This window comes from Schistocerca americana, chromosome 10 (genome assembly GCF_021461395.2).
Source record: "Schistocerca americana isolate TAMUIC-IGC-003095 chromosome 10, iqSchAmer2.1, whole genome shotgun sequence".
Classification (NCBI taxonomy): Eukaryota; Metazoa; Arthropoda; class Insecta; order Orthoptera; family Acrididae; genus Schistocerca; species Schistocerca americana.
Genome location: NC_060128.1, coordinates 163,453,165 through 163,475,638, shown reverse-complemented (window position 1 = coordinate 163,475,638; position 22,474 = coordinate 163,453,165). Strand labels below are relative to the sequence as shown.

Here is a 22,474-nt window from a genome sequence, read left to right as displayed (position 1 = left end):
TATAAGATGATTCTCTTGAGTGCGGGACAAGTCAGAAAGTATAACATAAAAAAGATACCACATTTGAATATAACACACACTACCCTGATCATTTGTCAGGAGATTGTCAAAATACATAAATACATTATAGTAATATTACACAATTAATACACTGTCAGAATGAAACATAATGCAATTTTAATAAATTTATCATACAGAAAATTCTTAATCTAGACTGTTCCGATCAAGTACTGTCAAAACTGAAATCTAACAGTCACTTTTAAGATATGCATCTATAAAGTAGGAGGAGTTGCCTATCAAAAAGTCTTTCAAACTCTGTTTTACCTGAAACCAAGCTTTTAATGGTTGCTGTCAGTTTATAAAAAAATGTGTATTCGTGAATATTGTTCCTTGTGTAAGCCGTACTACCGCCATCTGTATATGTGCACATCTCTATCTCATAACGTTTGTCAACTCCGTGCAAAGGTTAACAGTACATTTTCATAAAATATAACAATTAACATACGGGAATTTTTACAGATTATGATGATCATGTAGACAAGAAAACTTTCACAACTTATCGCATAATAACAGAAAGATCTACAGGGTGTTTTAGTATTACGCCAACAAGCATCGAGGGGATGTAGAACATGTCTTGAGGAACAAAATGAGGATGCGGATCCATGGCCAGAAAGGTCATCCAACGACGCTACAGAGGGTCGAAGTTTTAGGCGGCTATGCCTGTATGTGTACGTGTATATACAGTATGTTTCCGTGATGATTTTAGAAACTTTCATGGATAATGAAGAAGGATAACTGCATGAGCTTGGATTCAGGAACCCTGATCTGGAAACGAAAGAGTCGAAAGTTATAAGCTAGAATCGTTCTGATGCCTTTGACAGGGGAATAAATGTATCGGTACTGCTGTTGCTGAGATTGTAGCGTAGATAACTTCCAGAAGTGGGCATGTGGAGCAAAACAAAAAACAAAAAATATTTCCAGTAAACATGGGCTCTAAAATGGATATCTGAGGAGTTATGAACACTTATTCGCTACTGCGAAACACACCTCCTCTATTGAACAAGTGCTCAGAGCTCTTAAGGTATGCTTTTTAGAACCCATGTATAGTGCTCAATTTTTTCTTGTTTTGGTCCATACCACCACCTCTGAAAGCTGCCTCCCATATAGTCTTAGCAACAACAGTGCCAGTACATATATTCCACGATCACGGATGTCAGAACGATTATCGCTTACAACTTTCGACTCGTTCGTTTCTGGACCAGGGTGCCTTAGGTCTTAGGGGCCTGCACCATATGTGTTAGAGACAAGGATGATTAAAAGAGAGAAAGCCACGCAACTTAACCAAAATAAAGGAACTGAACAAGTTTTTGAACCAGTTTTCCTGGAACCGTCAGGTGGAGGGCGAAGAGATGTGACAAAAAGCACAAAAGCGATAGGAAGATCAGAGAGTGAGGGAAGGGTAGGGACTCACCAACACACTGTAGGAAGTAGGACTCCAGCCTGCACATGTCACTGCGAATAAGGTGTAGGATGAAGGATGGAGGAAGGTATCATGAAGCACAACAGTGATTTCAAGAGAAAATATAAAGGTTGTGTGGAGCCACACAAATGCCTCATATTACATAGGGCTTCAGTCCACACAGGCCGTTTCTGCTGAGGTTGCAGATGAAGAGGTTTATTATACATCACAACAGTTGTTGCAAGAACAAAGGGCGAAGCTTGGGTGGAGTCTTAACAGATGTATGGCCTTTCAGGACATAGATATTCAACGCATGCAAGCAGTTTCTGCTGCGATGGAAGATGAATAGATGTCTCATAAAGCACTGCAATGATTGGAAGAGCAAATAGAAAGGTTGGACGGAGTCTCACCTCTGCCCTGCAGCAGGTAGGATTCGACCCAGTGCTGCCCATTGTGGAGATTGAATGTTGTTGTTGTAATCTGGTCTGATGCAGCTCTCCATGATAATCTATCCTGTGCAAGCTTCTTCATCTCCCAGTACCTACTGCAGCCTACATCCTTCTGAATCTGTTTAGTGTATTCATCTCTTGGTCTCCCTCTACGATTTTTACCCTCTACGCTTCCCTCCAATGCTAAATTTGTGATCCCTTGATTTATCAGAATATGCCCTACCAACTGATCCCTTCTTCTAGTCAAGTTGTGCCACAAATTTCTCTTCTCCCAATTCTGTTCAATACTCCTCATTAGTTCTGTGATCTACCCATACAATCTTCAGCATTCTTCTGTAGCACCACATTTCGGAAGCTTCTATTTTCTTCTTGTCTAAACTATTTATCGTCCACGTTTCACTTCCATACGTGGCTACATACAAATACTTTCAGAAAGGACTGCCTGACACTTAAATCTATACTCTATGTTAACAAATTTCTCTTCTTCAGAAACGCTTTCCTTGCCATTGCCAGTCCACATTTTATATCCTCTCTACTTCGACCATCATCAGTTATTTTGCTCCCCAAATAGCAAAACTCCTTTACTACTTTAAGTGTCTCATTTCCTAATCTAATCTCCTCAGCATCACCCGATTTAATTTGACTACATTCCATTATCATCGTTTTGCTTTTGTTGATGTTCACCTTATATCCTCCTTTCAAGACACTGTCCATTCCGTTCAACTGCTCTTCCAAGTCCTTGACAGAATTACAATATCATCAGCGAACCTTAAAGTTTTTATTTCATCTCCATGGGTTTTAATACCTACTCCGAATTTTTCTTTTGTTTCCTTTACTGCTTGCTCAATATACGGATTGAATAACATCGGGGAGAGGCTACAACCCTGTCTCACTCCCTTCCCAACCACTCCTTCCCTTTCATGCCCCTCGACTCTTATAACTGCCATCTGGTTTCTGTACAAATTGTATATAGCCTTTCGCTCCCTGTATTTTACCCCTGCCACCTTCAGAATTTGAAAGAGATTATTCCAGTCAACATTCTCAAAAGCTTTCTCCTAGGCTACAAATGCTATAAACGTAGGTTTGCCTTTTCTTAATCTAGCTTCCAAGATGAGCCGTAGGGTCAGTATTGCCTCACGTGTCCCAACATTTCTACGGAATCCAAACTGATCTTCCCCGAGGTCGGCTTCTACCAGTTTTTCCACTCGTCTGTAATGAATTCGTGTTAGTATTTTGCAGCTGTGACTTATTAAACTGATTGTTCGGTAATTTTCACATCTGTCAACACCTGCTTTCTTTGGGATTGGAATTATTACATTCTTCATGAAGTCTGAAGGTATTTCGCCTGTCTCATACATCTTGCTCACCAGATGATAGAGTTTCGTCAGCACTGGCTCTCCCAAGGCCGTCAGTAGTTCTAATGGAATGTTGTCTACTCCCGGGGCCTTGTTTCGACTCAGGTCTTTCAGTGCTCTGTCAAACTCTTCACGCAGTATCATATCTCCCATTTCAACTTCATCTACATCCTCTTGCATTTCCATAATATTGTCCTCAAGGACATCGCCCTTGTAAAGACCCTCTATATACTCCTTGCACCTTTCTGGTTTCCCTTCTTTGCTTAGAACTGGATTTCCATCTGAGCTCATGATATTCATACTAGAGGGTCTTCTTTCTCCAAAGGTCTCTTTAAATTTCCTGTAGGCAGTATCTATCTTACCCATAGTGAGATAGGCCTCTACATCCTTACATTTGTCCTCTAGCCATCCCTGATTAGCCATTTTGCACTTCCTGTCGATCTCATTATTGAGACGTTTGTATTGAAGTTGAATAAGGGAACCATAAACATCAACAGTGATTGTTAGAGCGAATAGAGGAGGTTGGCTGCAAACACAGCACTGTCCTGCAGGAGGTAGGGCTCCACCACGCAGGCTGAGGTGCAGGCTGAACAGGGCCTCATAAACCACAGCTGTTATTGGAAGAGCAAATAGAGATCGGTGATTCACCAGTGCCAAGCAGGGCTCCAGGCAATCAGGTCAGTGCAGCTGTGGTAGAGGGGGACTGTAGGTATGGTAAAGGACAGTCTCCACCACCATGTGGGTAGAGATGGGGCGGAAGGGGGTGGGGGTGAACAGAGGAAGACGGCACCGCAGTTCCTTCTCTAAATCCTCGCACGAACGAAAAAATGGCTGACATCGAAATAAGTGTCCAAGTAATAGAAAAGCAACAGAAATAACTCAACAGAGGAAAGTCCACTGGACGGGATACCAGTTCGATTTTACACAGAGTACGCGAAAGAACTTGCCCCCCTTCTAACGACCGTGTACCGCAAGTCTCTAGAGGAACGGAAGGTTCCAAATGATTGGAAAAGAGCACAGGTAGTTCCAGTCTTCAAGAAGGGTCGTCGAGCAAACGCGCAAAACTATAGGCCTATATCTCTGACATCGATCTGTTGTAGAATATTAGAACATGTTTTTTGCTCGCGTATCATGTCGTTTTTGGAAACCCAGAATCTACTCTGTAGGAATCAACATGGATTCCGGAAACAGCGATCGTGTGAGACCCAACTCGCTTTATATGTTTATGAGACCCAGAAAATATTAGATACAAGCTCGCAGGTAGATGCCATTTTCCTTGAGTTCCGGAAGGCGTTGGATACAGTTCCACACTGTCACCTGATAAACAAAGTAAGAGCCTACGGAATATCAGACCAGATGTATGGCTGGATTGAAGAGTTTTTAGCAAACAGAACACAGGATGTTGTTCTCAATGGAGAGACGTCTACAGACACTAAACTAACCTCTGGCGTGCCCCAGGGGAGTGTTATGGGACCATTGCTTTTCACCTAGTAGATAGTGTCGGAAGTTCCATGCGGCTTTCCGCGGATGATGTTGTAGTATACAGAGAAGTTGCAGCATTAGAAAATTGCAGCGAAATGCAGGAAGATCTGCAGCGGATAGGCACTTGGTGCAGGGGGTGGCAACTGACCCTTAACATAGACAAATGTAATGTATTGCGAATACATAGAAAGAGGGATCCTTTATTGTATGATTATATGATAGCGGAACAAACACTGGTAGCAGTTACTTCTGTAAAATATGTGGGAGTATGCGTACGCATCGATTTGAAGTGGAATGATCATATAAAATTAATTGTTGGTAAGGCGGGTGACACGTTGAGATTCATTGGGAGAGTCCTTAGAAAATGTAGTCCATCAACAAAGAAGGTGGCTTACAAAACACTCGTTCGACCTATGCTTGAGTATTGCTCATCAGTGTGGGATCCGTAGCAGGACGGGTTGACAGATGAGATAGAGAAGATCCAAAGAAGAGCGGCGCGTTTCCTCACAGGGTTATTTGGTAAGCGTGACAGCGTTACGGAGATGTTTAACAATCTGAAGTGGCAGACTCTGCAAGAGAGGCGCCCTGCATCGCGGTGTAGCTTGCTGTCCAGGTTTCGAGAGGGTGCGTTTCTGGATGAGGTATCGAAGATATTGCTTTCCCCTACTTATACCTCCCGAGGAGATCACGAATGTAAAAATTAGAGAGATTCGAGCGCGCACGGAGGCTTTCCGGCAGGAGTTCTTCCCGCGAACCATACGCGACTGGGACAGGAAAGGGAGGTAATGACAGTGGCACGTAAAGTGCCCTCCGCCACACACCGTTGGGTGGCTTGCGGAGTATAAATGTAGATATAGATGTAAAAGTATCACAAAGAACACGAGTGATTGGGAATAGAGTTCTGGTGGGAACTCTCCAGTGCGATGCAGAATGTTGACCTCCAATCTACCTTGGTTAGTGCGGTTGAGGTGCAAGAGGAAAGAGAAGAGATCGGTTAGAGAAGGGGACTCACCTGTGCCCTGCAGGAAGTAGGGCTCGAGGCCGCGCAGCCCGTTGCGGCTGAGGTGCAGCGTGAAGAGCTTGGAGGCGTTGAGCGGCGGCGGCACCCTGGGCAGGGGCACGCCGCGGCAGGCGACGATGCCCAGGTCGGGCACGGCCTTGGAGCACGAGCACAGCGGGTTGAAGTAGCAGGGCGGGTAGGAGTGGGCGGCCGCGGGCGCCGAGTAGTGGTGGTGGTGGGCGGCGCCGGACTCGCGGGCCCCCGCCAGCGACGCCCACACCATCAGCACCAGCGACAGCGCCACCATCGCGTAGCCGAAGCGCAGCACCGCGCCCAGGCTCTGCGGGCAGCCCAGAGGTGGCGGCCGCGTGCGTTACACTGTAAGGCGCTCGGCAGCTGCGGTCGTGTGACTGGTCGCGTGCTCGACAGGTAGGCTGGGTTCACGCCAGCTGTGGCTCGCATCGCAGTGTGCTTGACAGGGTGCGTAACAACTACATCTCGTACAGTCATATGTTGGAATCGACACAAGACTGCCATCACTTGTTTGACATATGTCCGATCAGACACGAGGCAGCTATACCTTGCTTGGCAACATGTTCGATTGGGTGCTGGACGACGATGCTTTGTTGGAACTTCAATAGTGACTACTACACTACTGGCCATTACAATTGCTACACCAAGAAGAAATGCAGATGATAAACGGGTATTCATTGGACAAATATATTGTACTAGAACTGACATGTGATTACATTTTCACGCAATTTGGGTGCACAGAACCTGAGAAATCGGTACCCAGAACAACCACTTCTGGCCGTAATAACGGCCTTGATACGCAGAACTTGGATGGCGTGTACAGGTACAGCTGCCCATGCAGCTCCAACACGATACCACAGTTCATCGAGAGTAGTTACTGGCGTATTGTGACGAGCCAGTTGCTCGGCCACCATTGACCAGACGTTTTCAATTGGTGAGAGATCTGAAGAATGTGCTGGCCAGGGCAGCAGTCGAACATTTTCTGTATCCAGAAAGGCCCGTACAGGACCTGCAACATGCCGTCGTGCATTATCCTGCTGAAATGCAGGATTTCGGAGAGATCGAATGAAGGATAGAGCCACGGGTCGTAACACATCTGAAATGTAACGTCCACTGTTCAAAGTGTCGTCAATGCGAACAAGAGGTCACCGAGAAGTGAAACCAATGCCACCCCGTACCATCAAGCCTGGTGATACGCCAGTATGGCGATGACGAATACACGCTTCCAACGTGCGTTCACCGCGATGTCGCCAAAGACGGATGCGACCATCATGATGCTGTAAACAGAACCTGGATTCATCCGAAAAAATGACGTTTTGCCATTCGTGCACCCAGGTTCGTCGTTGAGTACACCTTCACAGGCGCTCCTATCTGTGATTCAGCGTCAAGCGTAACCGCAGCCATGGTCCCCGAGCTGATAGTCCATTCTGCTGCAAACGTCGTCGAACTGTTCGTGCAGATGGTTGTTCTCTTCCAAACGTCCCCATCTGTTGGCTCAGGGATCGAGACGTGGCTGCACTATCCGTTACAGCCATGCGGATAAGATGCGTGTCATCTCGACTGCTAGTGATACGAGGCCGCTCGGATCCAACACGGGATTCCGTATTACCCTCCTGAACCCACCGATTCCATATTCTGCAAACAGTCATTGGACCTCGACCAACGCGAGCAGCAATGTCGCGATACGATAAACCGCAATCGCGATAGGCTACAATGCGACCTCTATCAAAGTCGGCAACGTGATGGTAGGCATTTCTTCTCCTTACACTAGGCATCACAACAACGTTTCACCAGGTAACGCCGGTCAACAGCTGTTTGTGTATGAGAAATCGGTTGGAAACTTTCCTCATGTCAGCACGTTGTAGGTGTCGCCACCGGCGCCAACCTTGTGTGAATGCTCTGAAAAGCTAATCATTTGCATATCACAGCATCTTCTTCCTGTCGGTTAAATTTCGCGTCTATAGCACGTCATCTTCGTAGTGTAGCAGTTTTAATGGCCAGTAGTGTACATCTCGTACTGTCACATGTTGGAATGGACACAAGACAGCCTTCACTCGTTTGACATATGTCGGATCAGATACGAGGCAGCTATACCTTCCTAGGCAACATGTTCGACTGGTTGCTGGACTGCTATGCTTTGTATGATGATATCTTTGATTGGGTGCACGACAGATTCACTACTTAAGGTGACATTTTTGAGAGCACAACAGTTACACCAAATATGGTATAAAGTATGATTAGTTTATAACCTCCCCCTTCGTAATCAGCCTGTTGCATTGCGTGATCGCCTAATGAAGTTTTACAGTGAGTAAAGCTATCGTTAACGAACGAAAATAATACAGCTTAGTAGGAGGGAATTGCACAACAGACCTTTCTGAAGAAAGAGTCTATTCTTAGCATAATCTAATTACTGATAATACGAGGTTCGGAACTTAAATAGTGACAACTATTTATTCACAACCTGTACAAAAGAGATACATGTTTGCACCTGTTACTGTCCTTCAAAGTATTCACCTGCGTTGCGTAGATCCTGTTGCCAGCAATGTGGAAGCCGTAGTATACCGTTAGCAGAGCCTGTTCTGTTGATGGTGCGAATAGAGTGGTCTACCGCCTGTGGAATCTCTGGAACAGTTCTGATGCGAAAGCCAGGAAGCGAAAACTGAAACGCCAATCCAACGAACGGCGTCTTTATGGGTCACCGCGAAAGTCGAAAGTGCGTCAGAGCCCCAGTATGGTGAAAGTTAAGATGATTCTCGTGTACGACTGTGATGGTGTTATCCTAACGCATTTCGTTCCTCCACGGCAGACCGTCAATGCACAGTATTACTGTTCGTTTTTGGAGCATCACCTGCGACCAGCTTTTCGAAAGAAGCGGCGACACTTTCTGTGCAACCCACCCATCATTTTGCGCGACAATGCGCGGGCGCATACAGCGCAACCTGTGGCTGCTCTGTTCGGTCGATGGGACTGGGAAGTACTGTACCATCCACCACATTCCCCGGTCTTAAGTTCTTGTGACTTTGATTTGATTGCGAAGATGAAGGAACCACTTCGTGGCATTCGCTTCAGAACTGTTCCAGAGATTCGACAGGCAGTAGACCGCTCCAATCGCACCATCAACAGAACAGACTCTGCTAGCGGTATACTACGCCTTCCACATCACTGACAACGGGTTCTACCCAACGCTGGTTACTACTTTGAAGGACAGTAACAGGTGAAAACATGTAAGTCTTTTGTATCGGTTGTGAATAAATAGTTGCCACTATTTAAGTTCCACCGTCGCTCACGACCAACGCTGAGAGGAAAGGGTAACACGTAATATTTTTTGTTCAAAAAATACTAATACAAAAAATACTACCAGAAAAGGTATAATTAAACGGTCGCCAGCCTACTAGGACAATAAATATCCAGAGTCCTAAGATAGATAATATTAAAGAAAATTAAGCAAGTAATGACTGGCGTGGCAACAGAAGATTGTCACGCTTTGCCTCAACACAACAGTTCACGAGAGCACTTAATTTGCAGTTACATATTCTGAAATACTAAATTTCCAAAGCAAAGTTAAATGAAGTTGCTGGTTAAATAAATGACTGTCTGTGATTTAAACGTATTTACATAAAAAATTGCTTGAAATAACCTCAGCGTAAATAAATGCAAAATTTAGAAAAAGGAAAGCAATTTACTTTTGATTGTTGAAAGATTGAATTGAATTTACTTTAAGCAAATGGACAACTGATTTTAATTTTAATATAACAACAATAAAATACATACTAAGACAGCAGAAGTCACTCGCTAAGCTAAATACAGAATAAATCAAATTCCGCACTCTTAATTTGTGCTGTACTTTTAGTTATGCTAGCGAAGTTTTACGTTACTTTAAGTGACTGAAGTTAATACTCAAAACTATAAGCTAGTTAGGCCTCTGCTATGCAATACAAGAATGAACAGTTACTGAGGCAGCAAAATTTGGATTGAATCTGGTCATTAGCAAACAAACAAAACTGGCTGTAGGTAGTAAATCAGTTATCATATTTTTACGACGCTCGTGTTTGCATGGAAAGGAAATGGACCTTGACTGGTAATATGCCTCAAGGCAATGACAACGTAAGTGTCCTACATGTCTGAACTATTGTCGGTTATTACTCATGAAAGTTAGTCGAAAACTGTGAAAGATATGCCACTCGGTAGTACCTTTACTGTATTGGTTATACTTTGTCACTTAATAGTTCTACGATGTTGTAGCTGTGCGGGCGATGAAGAATGTAGCTGCCAACAGTGCTGAGCTGCTACCGCTGTTGCTGCTGCTGGTTGAGAACCACGAGCTGTCTGCAGAGCCCCCGATAATTATGGGACAAGTAATAGCTAGAATTCCAGCTTTCCTTCCTCTGTTCGCTCCTACCATGCTCTCAATACGAAGTAGACGCGCCTATACTGGCACGAACATAGCAGCACACCGCGTCTGCGGGCCTACACTACAAACACTTCCGCACTCTTTCCTGACTCTGCTGTTCCGCTTCCTCTCTGCTTGCAGATGATTCAAATGGCTCTGAGCACTATGGGACTTAACTTCTGAGGTCATCAGTCCCCTAGAACTTAGAACTACTTAAACCTAACCAACCTAAGGACATCACACACATCCATGACCGAGACAGGATTCTAACCTGCGGCCGTAGCAGTTGCGCGGTTCCAGACTGTAGCGCCTAGAACCGCTCGGCCACACTGACCGGCTCTCTGCTTGTAACGCGACTGAGACTCTCCATACGCAAAGATAAATAACGGCAAAGCTGCTGCCATTTCGTCGTTTCTATCGATACATTTGAGTAAAGTTCCCTTGGCTATTACCCAAAAATTTACAATATTTACATTATAATTACAGTTACATATATTCACAAACCAATACACCATTACATATTGAATATAGGCACTGAAATAAAGCTTACAGAGTCAGAATGAATGGCTCTGAGCACTATGGGACTTAACTGCTAAGGTCATCAGTCCCCTAGAACTTAGAACGACTTAAACCTAAGGACATCACACACATCCATGCCCGAGGCACGATTCGAACCTGCGACCGTAGCGAACGCGCGGTTCCTGACTGTAGCGCCTAGAACCGCTCGGCCACTTCGGCCGGCCACAGAGTCAGAATTAGAAGTACAGTACAAGTTATCAACGGATACAAATGGCGAAAAATTCTGGATGGTGCAGAAGGTATTTTACTTGCATTTTCGGAGTTACAAGGTGCACAACAGCTACACTTCGTAGAGTGGTGTCTTTGATTGGGAGCATGACAGTCAGTCCTTGTTTGGTGAATTGTTTGATTGAGTACAGCCCGCATCTCGTGGTCGTGCGGTAGCGTTCTCGCTTCCCACGCCCGGGTTCCCGGGTTCGATTCCCGGCGGGGTCAGGGATTTTCTCTGCCTCGTGATGGCTGGGTGTTGTGTGATGTCCTTAGGTTAGCTAGGTTTAAGTAGTTCTAAGTTCTAGGGGACTGATGACCATAGATGTTAAGTCCCACAGTGCTCAGAGCCATTTGAACCATTTTTTTTTTTTTGATTGAGTACAGGGCAGCTATACGTTAAATGCCAATGTGTATCATTAAGTGTACGCCAGCTGTACCTTCTCTGTGATATGTTTGATCAGGTACAGGACAGATATACTTTGTACAGTGATATCTTTGACTGGGTGCTAGACAGCTATACTTCATATGGCGATACATTTTATTGGGTGGACGACAGCTATACTTTGTACTGTGGTTTAAAGTGACTGGACGAAAACATGGACACACCACAAACACAACAAATTACCATGCCTAATACAATATACGAAAAACTTTGGCATTGGGAACAGCTTCCAGTCGTCTCGGAATACATAAATACACATCCTGTAAGGTATGCAAAGGAATCTCATTCAGTGTTCCTGCAAAATAATGGCAAGTGTAGGTAACGATAATAGAGGTAGTTACCGATCATGCGCCCTTTTCTCCAAAACAGACCACAGAGGCTCGATAATATTGAGATCTGGTGAATTTGGTGGCCAGGCGAGAAGCGACAGTTTATCCTCGTGCTCACAAAACCTGGTTTGGACGATGTGAGCTGTGTGAAGAGGTCCTTTGTCTTGGAACTCAGCATCACCATTGGGGAAGAAACACTGTACAAAAGGGATGGACCTTATCAGCCAAAGTGGTCACACAGTTCTTAGCATTAATGCGTCATTGCATAGCAACCACGCGGCCCTAGAATACCACGATATAGCTGCCCAAAATATGACCGTCCCCGCCACATTTCAGTCTTGAGACGTAAACTTGGCCAGAAGTTGAAAACAGTGCAACAAGACCCATCCCACCAAACGACATTCTTCCATTGCTGCTTAGTCCAGGTTTTATGGCTTTGGCGCATATCTCCAGACAATCAGCACGTCAGGTGCTATTTGGGATAGAAGCACAAGGGTCGATGGATATCCCCAGCGGTCGGGGCATCGGCACGTCATTGTGAGCGTCGGGGTGGAATTTTTGACGTAATGACAGCTTCCTATCATTGAGACTGCATTAAGCAGCCCCCACCCGTGTTTCTATTAACTCACTGCTTGCACTGAACTTGACGGGGCAAGTTACTCAATGCGATCGCACTCACTCCGTCGTCAGCACACGAGTGGCCTACCGGGACCATCCGGCCGCCGTGTCATCCTCAGTGGAGGATCCGGTCAGCACACCGCTCCCCCGGTCGCTATTATGATGCTATTCTTGACCGAAGCCGCTACTATTCGGTCGAGTAGCTCCTCAATTGGCATCACGAGGTTGAGTGCACCCCGAACAAGGACAACAGCGCATGGCGGCCTGGATGGTCACCCATCCAAGTGCCGACCACGCCCGACAGCGCATAACTTCGGTGATCTCACGGGAACCGGTGTATCTACTGCGGCAAGGCCGTTGCCCCAATGCGATCGGTCCCTGGAAAAATTCCTATTTAACGAATGTCAGGCTTCTGATACTTTTCGTTCAATACCTGCGAGGTACGAAGTACAAGGGCTATGTTAGTTCGTATGGCATTTGCATCAGTGATGAGTGGTTTTGGAATTCCATTTCGCCGTCCAGTTCCCTGCTCCTGCAGCTCCATTCGTGTTGTTTTGGTGCTGCGTTCGCGAGCGCGACATTCAGTTCTGAAGTGACTTTTGCATGTATTGTGTTCTTATTTTTCGTCACAATCCTTTTCAGTGACCGTCTGTCAACATCCAAGTCGTGAGTTAGCGGATACGTTTTCCGGTTTCACTGTATGTCATATAAATCTTCAATATGCTGGCTCCTGAACACCGAACAGTACAGTTACCTTTTGGTAGGAAAGTACCCACCATAACAACATAAAAAGTTCCTCCATCTTCGAATTCACTTAGCTCCGACATTATGCACCCACAACTGCATAGAACACAGTTCTGACCACGACTCGCACTTGAAACGTACTGAGGACACTTCGCAGGTGCCGTTCGAGATCAAATACAACAGCGCCAACTGGAGGTTTGGTTAGCAATCTCATTTATGTTCAACTATGCGTTTCTCGCGCTGTTTATATTTTTACCCAATCCTTGTATTTGATAGATCGGATGATAGCTGCTGTACCTGCGGTAGCAGGGACAAAACTTTGAATCTGTTTTTTATTGGTAAACATCAATAAACAGGAACATCGCTGATGTTGACAAAGTAGTTGAAACAATTTACGCCAAAAACTGAGTATCGATCCCACATCGAATCTTATAACAGAAGAATAACAAAATTTCCTCACAAGTCTCTCGCTTGAGAAAGGGCACCAGATAAAAGACGGAAACAAAAGTACTAGAGAGTGGTCGGTACAGCATTACCGCAAAGCTGTCCATGGAGGCCAGACCACCGTTCCACGACATTGTTGTGTCACAGTCTGAAGATACTACTCCTGACGATCCGGGACTACGAGTAGACGAGGAGCCTGGATGTTGTGGCCGGGACGGCAGATCGCTACAAGTCCGCGCGGCGTGTCATACTGCCTCCTGGCCGGCTTATAAGGCCGATTGGCGGATGGATCTTCTGGCACTATTTTCGATAACGTCTGTGGCGTAGGAAAATAGTCCGCGACCTCTGGTGCTGCTGTCGCTCCGCGATGCTCGGGTAGCAGGGCGTGGCGGCCGTTGGCTGAGATACGAGGTTGTGTTTCCGTCAACGGCAGTGGCCGCGGTGGAACAGTAAACATCTGCGGTGGTTTCACTCGCTGTGATGAAGGCATCCCGCATCTCTGTTCTGTTATGCGGGATGCCGATGTAGCAGGCGGACGGGACGGACGCTGCAATCGCAATATTTCGTATGGTGGTAGTATGTTTAATCCATTGTAAGATAGCTGTGCATCGTACCACGATGAGTACCATTGGGTGCGCGGCAGCTATACACCTTATGCTGATATGTTTGCCTTGCATCACGATAGCCATACTTTGTACGCCGACATGTTCGACTGAGCACACAAGAGCTGCACTTCATACCCTGGTATACGTTTGATTTGTTGCACAAGAGCTATACACCCTACAGGGACGTATTTGACTAGACTCACAACAGCTGTACTTTCCATGGTGAATAAAGAGTCCTTACAGTCGGTGCTACTGGTGCCAAGTTTCAACTACAAAGCGCAAAAGGCGGCTGGGTGTAAGAAAGTAGTTATACAGAGCTGCAGCAACACTTAGCCATTGCCGTAGACACGTACAGAAAATTTTGGCATGTAATTCGCTGTGGTAGACGCGGGGAAACAGCAATACGGAGCCCACTTTTGCTGTTAGGGCCACTCGTAAACCATACAGAATATCGGTCCTAACTAGCTGTGTTTGCTGTGCCGAGATGTGAGGAAATCCAACAAGAATTAAAGAACTTCTGATCCTTAATAACTAACAGCCCAACAAATTCACGCGCGCCCGCACACACACACACACACACACACACACACACACACACACACACACACACACACACACACACACATGTTGATACTAAAATCCAGAAGAGAGACAGAACAGGACATGTGTCTGGCTCCTCTCCGGAATACAATAGGGTTATCCAGCAACTCGTACAGTTTAATTATTTGCATCAGGTAGTACAAAAACATCGACGATCAGCGAGGTATCGAGTAAGTTAATAAAGGCCGTAGATATCCTGACAGCATAAAGGATAACAAAAGGTTCAAATGGCTCTAAGCACTATGGGACTTAACATCTGAGGTCATCAGTCCCCTAGACTTAGAACAACTTAAACCTAACCAACCTAAGGACATCACACACGTCCATGCCCGAGGCAGGACTCGAACCTGCAACCGCAGCAGCCGCACGTTCTCTAAAGAAAGGATAGCAATAAGTTTTCTTTTCGTTATTTTTTATGAACAGGAATAGACTAATCTGCTTGGTAACATTAAATATTTAATTACAACTTCTGTAATTATTATACTGAAGTTTGTGATAATAGGCGGGATGATAAAATTATGAGATTGGTTAAATTCTTGCTGACGAGGTCTTCAATCTGGAGACTAGTTTGATGCAGCTCTTCGCTCTACTCTACTCTCTGCAAGCTTCTTCATCTCTGCCTAACTACTGTAATCTACGTCCTTCTGAATCTGTTTACTGTATTCAAGCCTTGGTCCCCAAAACTTTTACCCCACACACTTTCTTCCATTACCAAAATGACGATTCGTTAATGACTCAATATTAACTTGCCCTCTCAACCGATATCGTCATTTAGTCAAGTTATGCAAACATAGGTTGTCTCATCAATTCGATTCGTTTCCTCTTCATTAATTATTCAATGTATCCGTCTAATTTTCAAAAGCTTCTACTCTCTTCTCTTTTTAACTGTTTATAGTCCACGTTTCACTACCGTATGACTCAACGTTCCACGCAAGTACCTACAGGAACAGCTCCCCAACACTAAAATTTGTATTCTTTTTCTAGCTTTCGTCAGCCTGCATTTTAAGGGCATATCTAGTTCGCCCATCCTCATTTTGCTGCCCTTATCTAATTAAGTAAGCATCAAGACCCAAAGGAATTAAAGATTCTAATTGCCAGTGGGAAAGTGATTTATATCCATGGGGCAAGATAAAAATATGTACTGGACCAAGTTTCGAACCCGGGCCGCCTGCTTACTAGGCAGACGTCCTGATCACTAAGCCATCCTGACACAGTGGTCTGCACAATCCCATTGCCAGATCTAGCACATCTCGCATCAGACCCAAATTCTCAACTTATAGTACACACTGCCGATGTTGTGGCCCTGCTCATTTGTCCCATTACTCGCGGAATCTCCCCGATCCCTATAAGAGTTCGAGCTTCGTATGCACGCGCACACACAGACACACACACACACACACACACACACACACACAATCTTCACTAAATCGTTCCAGCCAAATGCCGGGATGGTTCCTTCGAAAGGGCACGGACGAGTTCCTTCCTCGTCCTTACCTACTCTGATGAGACCGATGACCTCGCTGTTTGGTCTCTTCCCCCAAACAACCCAACCCATACATGTATAAAATCTTTTCAGCAGATCTTCCAATTCCCTTACCATCCCTAAAAGAATCACATGGCTTTGGTAAACCTCGAAGAGTTTATTTCCTCTTCTTGAGCTTCAATTCCCTCTTAAAATTTCTCCTTTTATTGAATGCTCAGTGTACTGACTGAATAACACCAGAGATGGGATACAGCCCTGTAGTACTCGCTACTCAACTGCTGCTCCTTTTTCGTAGGCTCTTATAACTGCAGTATGGCAACGGAAAATAGTCGAATTAAATCAAATGTTGTTGAGAGAATTACGTTAGAAATTAACACTTTAAAATAAGTTGAGTTTGTTATTTAGAGGCCGACCGTGGTAGCCGAGCGGTTCTCGGCGCTTCACTCTGGAACCGCGCGACCGCTACGGTTGCAGGTTTGAATCCTGCCTCGGGCATGGATGTGTGTAATGTCCTTAGGTTAGTTAGGTTTAAGTAGTTGAGACTTAAAATGTTACCTGTACTAAAATACTAAGCTTATATTGGACTTATATACTCGTCTGACCATCAACGTGCAGATTCTCCAAAGATAATATCAGGACAGTTCCTCTGATGTAATCATTGGTGGTTCTCTCCTCTATCATTCTTCAACTTAGCTACATCATCATTTCTCATGACATCACACTCGGCAAAACGTTTACAGTCTAGTGCATCTTCCTCTTGAGATCATTAGAAGCAGTACGTGACAAAAATAATTTGCTCAAATGCGGAAATAACGTGCTGAAGAATGGAATCGTTAAGACGAATGAACACCGAAAAGTGTATCTTTCATGCCGAGCCAAGAAGGCCTCAACTATTAATTCACTTTTTTTTCTGATGACCCCAGATGTTAAGTCCCATAGGGCCCAGAGCCATTTTTTTAATTTAGATTGATGATACTTGAAGTACAGAGGACTTAAAATAGAAGACGGCTAATAGAAAGAAAAACATTTCTAAAATTTAAAAAAAAGAGAAAGAAAGAAATTTTTAACAGCGAATATACATTTAATACTTAGGAAGTCTTTTCTGGAGGTATTTTTATGGAGCGTCGCGGGGAATGGAAGCGAAACGTGAGCGTAAGCATTTCAAACAAAAAGTGAATAAAAGCTTTTGAAATGCCGCCACACAGAACAATGCTGTAAAGTAGGTGGGTAGATCGCGTAACAAATGGGAAATTACTGAATAGAACTGTGGAAAAAAAATTTATGGTACAACTAAAACAAAGGAATCGGTTGATAGGAGAGATCCTTAGGAATCAAAGAATTATCAATTTCGTAACGGAAGGAAGTGAAGGGGATGAGAACTGTAGAGGTTGACCTAGACGTGACGACGGTAAGCGCGTTCAAGTGGACGTACGTTTAGGCCGCCGCAACGCACAGAGCAGCAGGCTTGCAGGAGATAAAGTACAGTGTAGAGCTGCATTAAGCCAGTCTGCGGACTGCCGATAAAATATCCATGTACCGATAATTTTTCCAAAAAATATCGATATAGATCGGTGATATTTTTCCTTTATATTTTTTTCCACAAGTTTTGCTAAATATTTGAAGTTGTGCTAGCGAAGCTTTAGTAGAACATAATTTTGCTTTCACTATGTGAAGGACTCTCACTATTTTGTGAGTTTTCATCATGCCCACTCTTCCTCTTTTGACTGTGTAAAGTAAGTATATGTGCCACGAAAAAACAAGTCCGATTACAATCGGGGGGGGGGGGGGGGGGGAAGGGGGGGAGGGGGGGATGAGTAACGGTGTGAATGGAATAACAAGATTTCCAATTTGAATAAATAACACATCAGTTGTGTTAAAAAAAAAATCTAACGCAACTAGTGTGCTATTCTTCACATCGGCATTCTTCAAAAAGGTTGATGAAAATGATGAAGAAAAAACTGAATGAGAAGACTGGTCTTTGCTGCAATGGGTGTAGACTTGTGAGGGGAAATGCTGACAGAAACTGTAACGTTTAGCTTCGTAGCGTAATTTTGGCACTACGACTGCTAGGTCGTTAGTGTTGGCAGAAATGAAAAAACAGGGAAGTCGACGTGAAGTGTTCCGGGCAAATGCAGTACGTGACGAAGCCCAACGACGGACTCATCGAACACATTTCACTGTGCCACTTGCATGCATTTACCATTGTTAGCAAAGTGAACGTGAACGTGCATCGTTTTTGCTCTAAGAGCTGCTAGCTTGTTGACGAACAGAATATCTTATAATAAATTAGTACTTAAACATAGAGCTCTAGAACTGACGATTTACAATGATAAGCCAAATTTTTATATGCAGGTACGTCTACACCTGCTCCCCCAATATATCGAGATATAGACACCATTTTTTCGATGTATCGACATAAGGTAGCTTTATTTCTTCCATTATCGATGTATCGGATTCCCGGTATTTTTAAAAACAGCAAGACCACAACGAAAAACAGCACATCCATTTGGACCTCAAAGAATTTTACACAGGGCGTTTCATTTGGTGTATGGGAATTTGTGTCTACTTTGTTACTAGCAGGTCGTTATCGACTGAAACTACGCAAGGTGAGTGTTGAGAGGTTGAGACTTAAAATGTTACCTGTACTAAAATACTAAGCTTATATTGGACTTATATACTCGTCTGACCATCAACGTGCAGATTCTCCAAAGATAATATCAGGACAGTTCCTCTGATGTAATCATTGTCGATTCTCTCCTCTATCATTCTTCAACTTAGCCTTCATTTCTAATGACATCACACTCGGCAAAACGTTTACAGTCTAGTGCATCTTCCTCTTGAGATTTTTAGAAGCAGTACGTGACAAAAATAATTTGCTCAAATGCGGAAATAACGTGCTGAAGAATGGAATCGTTAAGACGAATGAACACCGAAAAGTGTATCTTTCATGCCGAGCCAAGAAGGCCTCAACTATTGATTCACTTTTTTCATCGGCAGTAGCTGTATTTTAATTGTGACTATCATAAGAGTGTGCAACTACAGGGCGTGTGAAAACTTCATTACGCTGCTGGCGGAATCCTTAATGGCGCTCACGTGCTGCACAATCTGGTGGACACAGCATCGGAAGTGGCGCTAGGTTGGCAGCCCTGCAAGTGCGTGCCGAGTGTAATCCTGCGCTAGGCTTCCCCTGCAGTGAGGTAGTGAATGCGGGGCTTCCCAGACCGCACGTGTCAGTCCTAAGCCCTGAGCTTCCCAACATTCTCTGACGTCACAAACAGTTGCTTACGTGATCACGCGAGAGTAACACAATTTTTCTGGCAAGAAGCGTGTCCTGTTTGCCAGTGAATGTGCAGATGAAGCTTCAACAAAACCAGAGCAATGCAGAGGCAGTTTCGAATCAAAAGCGAACAATTGTGAAATTTACATCTCTTTTTATTATATTTTTTATTACATAAAACATTGCATCGTACGGTCCGTTGGCGCTACATGTACTACATTACTTCTCTACATGGCTTCTATCCTCCCACACAGTAACGATTCTGGTGTGGTGATAGAGGACACCACAAGGAAGCTGAAGTTTTAAATTTGGCGCTTAAAACACCATTCAAACAGGGGGATCATACAGGCATACCATCGTTTAACTGTCGCGCCAACTCCCGTTCAGACAAACATGGAAATAGGCATCGATGCCACTGAAGAGCAATGAAAGAGTTGAAGGCAAATAAACCGTCAAATCCAGCTGGAATATCAGTTCTGTTTTACAGACTGTGCTCTTCGATACTGATCCCATAGTTACCCCGCATTTCTCTAAAATCTCTCGCCCAGCGTTAAGTCCCAAGTGGCTGGAAGAAGGGTAAAAGAACGGACTAGCAAAATTACAGACCAGACCGTTGGGGTGCTGCAGAATTCTTGGGAGAATTATAAGTTCGAACATAAGAAATTTCCTTGAGAGGGAAAAGCTTCTGTCTAGAAACCTGCACAGATTTAGAAACACTACCCGTATGAAACGCAACTTCCCTTTTCTCGCATTATATCCTGCGAACCACGGTTGACAACAGGCAGATTCCATATTCTTAGATCTCCGGAAAGCATTTGACACGGTGCTCCACTGCAGAATGTCGACGAGGTACGCGCATGCAGAATAGGTTCGGAGATATGTGAATGTGCAGAGGACTTCTTGAGTAACAGAACCCAGTACGTTGTCCTCAACGGCGAGTTTTCATCAACTGCTTCCCAGCCTGCACGTGTCAGTCCTAAGCCCTGAGCTTCGATTCTGATGGAATTAAATTAGGAAATGAGGTACTAAAGGTAGCAGGTGACTTTTGCTATTTGGGCAGAAAAATAACTGACACTGCGTAAAGTAGAAAGGATATGAAGTGCATCAAGAAAAGCTTTTCTGAAAGTGAAATGTCATATTAACTTTGAATATAAATTTCAATGTTAGAAAGTCGTTGCTGAAAGTATTTGTCTAGAATGCAGCCTTATATGGATATGAAACGTGGAGGATCAACAGTTAATAAAAGAAGGCAATGCCACAAAAGTATGTTCAAGATTATCTGGGTAAATCGGCTAATTAATTAGGAGGTACTTAATCGTAATGGGAAGAAAACTGTGCTATACTGGATTTCACTCAAAGGAGACGTCAGCTGTCAGCACACAAATTGAGGCATTACAGAATCTCAGTTGAACAACTAATAGAAGTGTGTGTGTTTGTGTGTGTGTGTGTGTGTGTGTGTGTGTGTGTGTGTGTGTGTGTGTGTGTGTGTGTGTGATTGTGTGTGTGTAAGGAATGGGAAGCGGTAAAACTGTTGAGAGGCACCAAAGGTAGACCACACAGAGCAGTTTCAAATGGACGTACGTTTCCATAGTTACACAGAGATAAAGAGAGATTGGTACAGGATAGGTTAGCGAGGAGAGGCGTATCAGACCAGTGCTCTGAGTGACAGCCACAAAAAAAAGCAACAACTACAAGAACAACAGGCGAGTGTTGCACAGGGTAGGAAACAAAAAGTAATATCTTTGCTGCAGGAATAAACTGGTTGGAGTCGAACAGGACCGAACGCGCTGCACTAAGTGGAGATTATACTGCGAAATAACTTTCTGATTTTGTAATTTTTTCATTTACTGACTGAATTTATAAACGACCTCCATGTAACGAAACTGCGTTAGCTGCTCCGCCTACTTGTTTTTCTATCGACAGCGGGCTTATATTTAGTTAGACGTGGCACAGACTTCAGAATCACTTACGTCACAAACTGCTCTGTGAGCGTAATCTTAAGCAGCCACCCACCTACTGTTATATCATGGCGGCAGTCGCTAACACATCACGTCACGACACGTCCCAGCTGCGTGTGACGTCACCGTCACCGCTGCCAACTAGGGCAGCGGACCATTTGACTGGCTACCAGGACCTACCCGAAGCCCTCTCCGATGTTCCGCATTCATCATTCGTTTTAGTCCACGCTTCTCGTTAGGAGCAATCACACGCACATCTCTCATCCCCTTACCAGTGTCTCCTGCAGTTCCTTTGGTCGACGTGCGTCCTACTCCCATTCTAAACCTCTAGTAAGCGTGCCCTATTTAACTCACTGCCCCATATAAAAAACATATCAAGCAAATGTTGTTTAGCTGTCGGGGTAAAATTAACCAGCATGACTGCCTCTCTTGTAACTATGTTTGTTCTGCAGATATAAACAGCAGTACAAAATAGCCTTCCACTGTCATGTTCTTGCACACAATCACACAATAACGTAGGCTCTCTAGCCCAAAGAATCGGAAATCCTTACCATTTTTAGCTTAAATGAGACAAATATCAACTTCTGTGCTTCAGTAAAGACTAAGTGTAATAATACATGTAAATCCCAAAATGGAGTGAGCACAGAACTGCAATATGCAAGAAGGCATCAGCATTTCTCCGTGCCCTACAAAAATAAAAGAAGCTCTTCCTACTTGACCTGAAAAAGAAACTTGTACAGGAATGCCTGTGTTCGTTAGATCTCTGACGTTTGACTTTTTATCATATTTCGTCATCACATGTACAGCTATCGTGGCTGCGCTCAGACAAGCGCAGAGATTTCCGTACCGTCTTCTCTGCTGTCTTATCGACGTACACTGTCTCCCCGACCTCAATATTCTTCAATAGAACATGGCAGAAACAAGTGTTCCATCAGAGCAAAATCCTTTCTGTCTCAGTGGCTGGAATCCTACTCTGGAATAACCTCCCGCAGTATATTGGAGGACAGAATAATATTG

The 22,474-nt window shown here is 44.4% G+C and overlaps 1 protein-coding gene across 1 annotated transcript in view; it reads right to left on the bottom strand.

Annotated features, from left to right (window-relative positions):
* Positions 1–22,474, bottom strand: part of LOC124552498 (chaoptin) — a 231,614-nt gene that overhangs the window by 142,706 nt on the left and 66,434 nt on the right. The window contains exon 2 of the mRNA XM_047126782.1: positions 5,758–6,085. Within this exon, the coding sequence (XP_046982738.1) occupies positions 5,758–6,085 (328 nt within the window). The remainder of the gene's footprint in view (positions 1–5,757; positions 6,086–22,474) is intronic.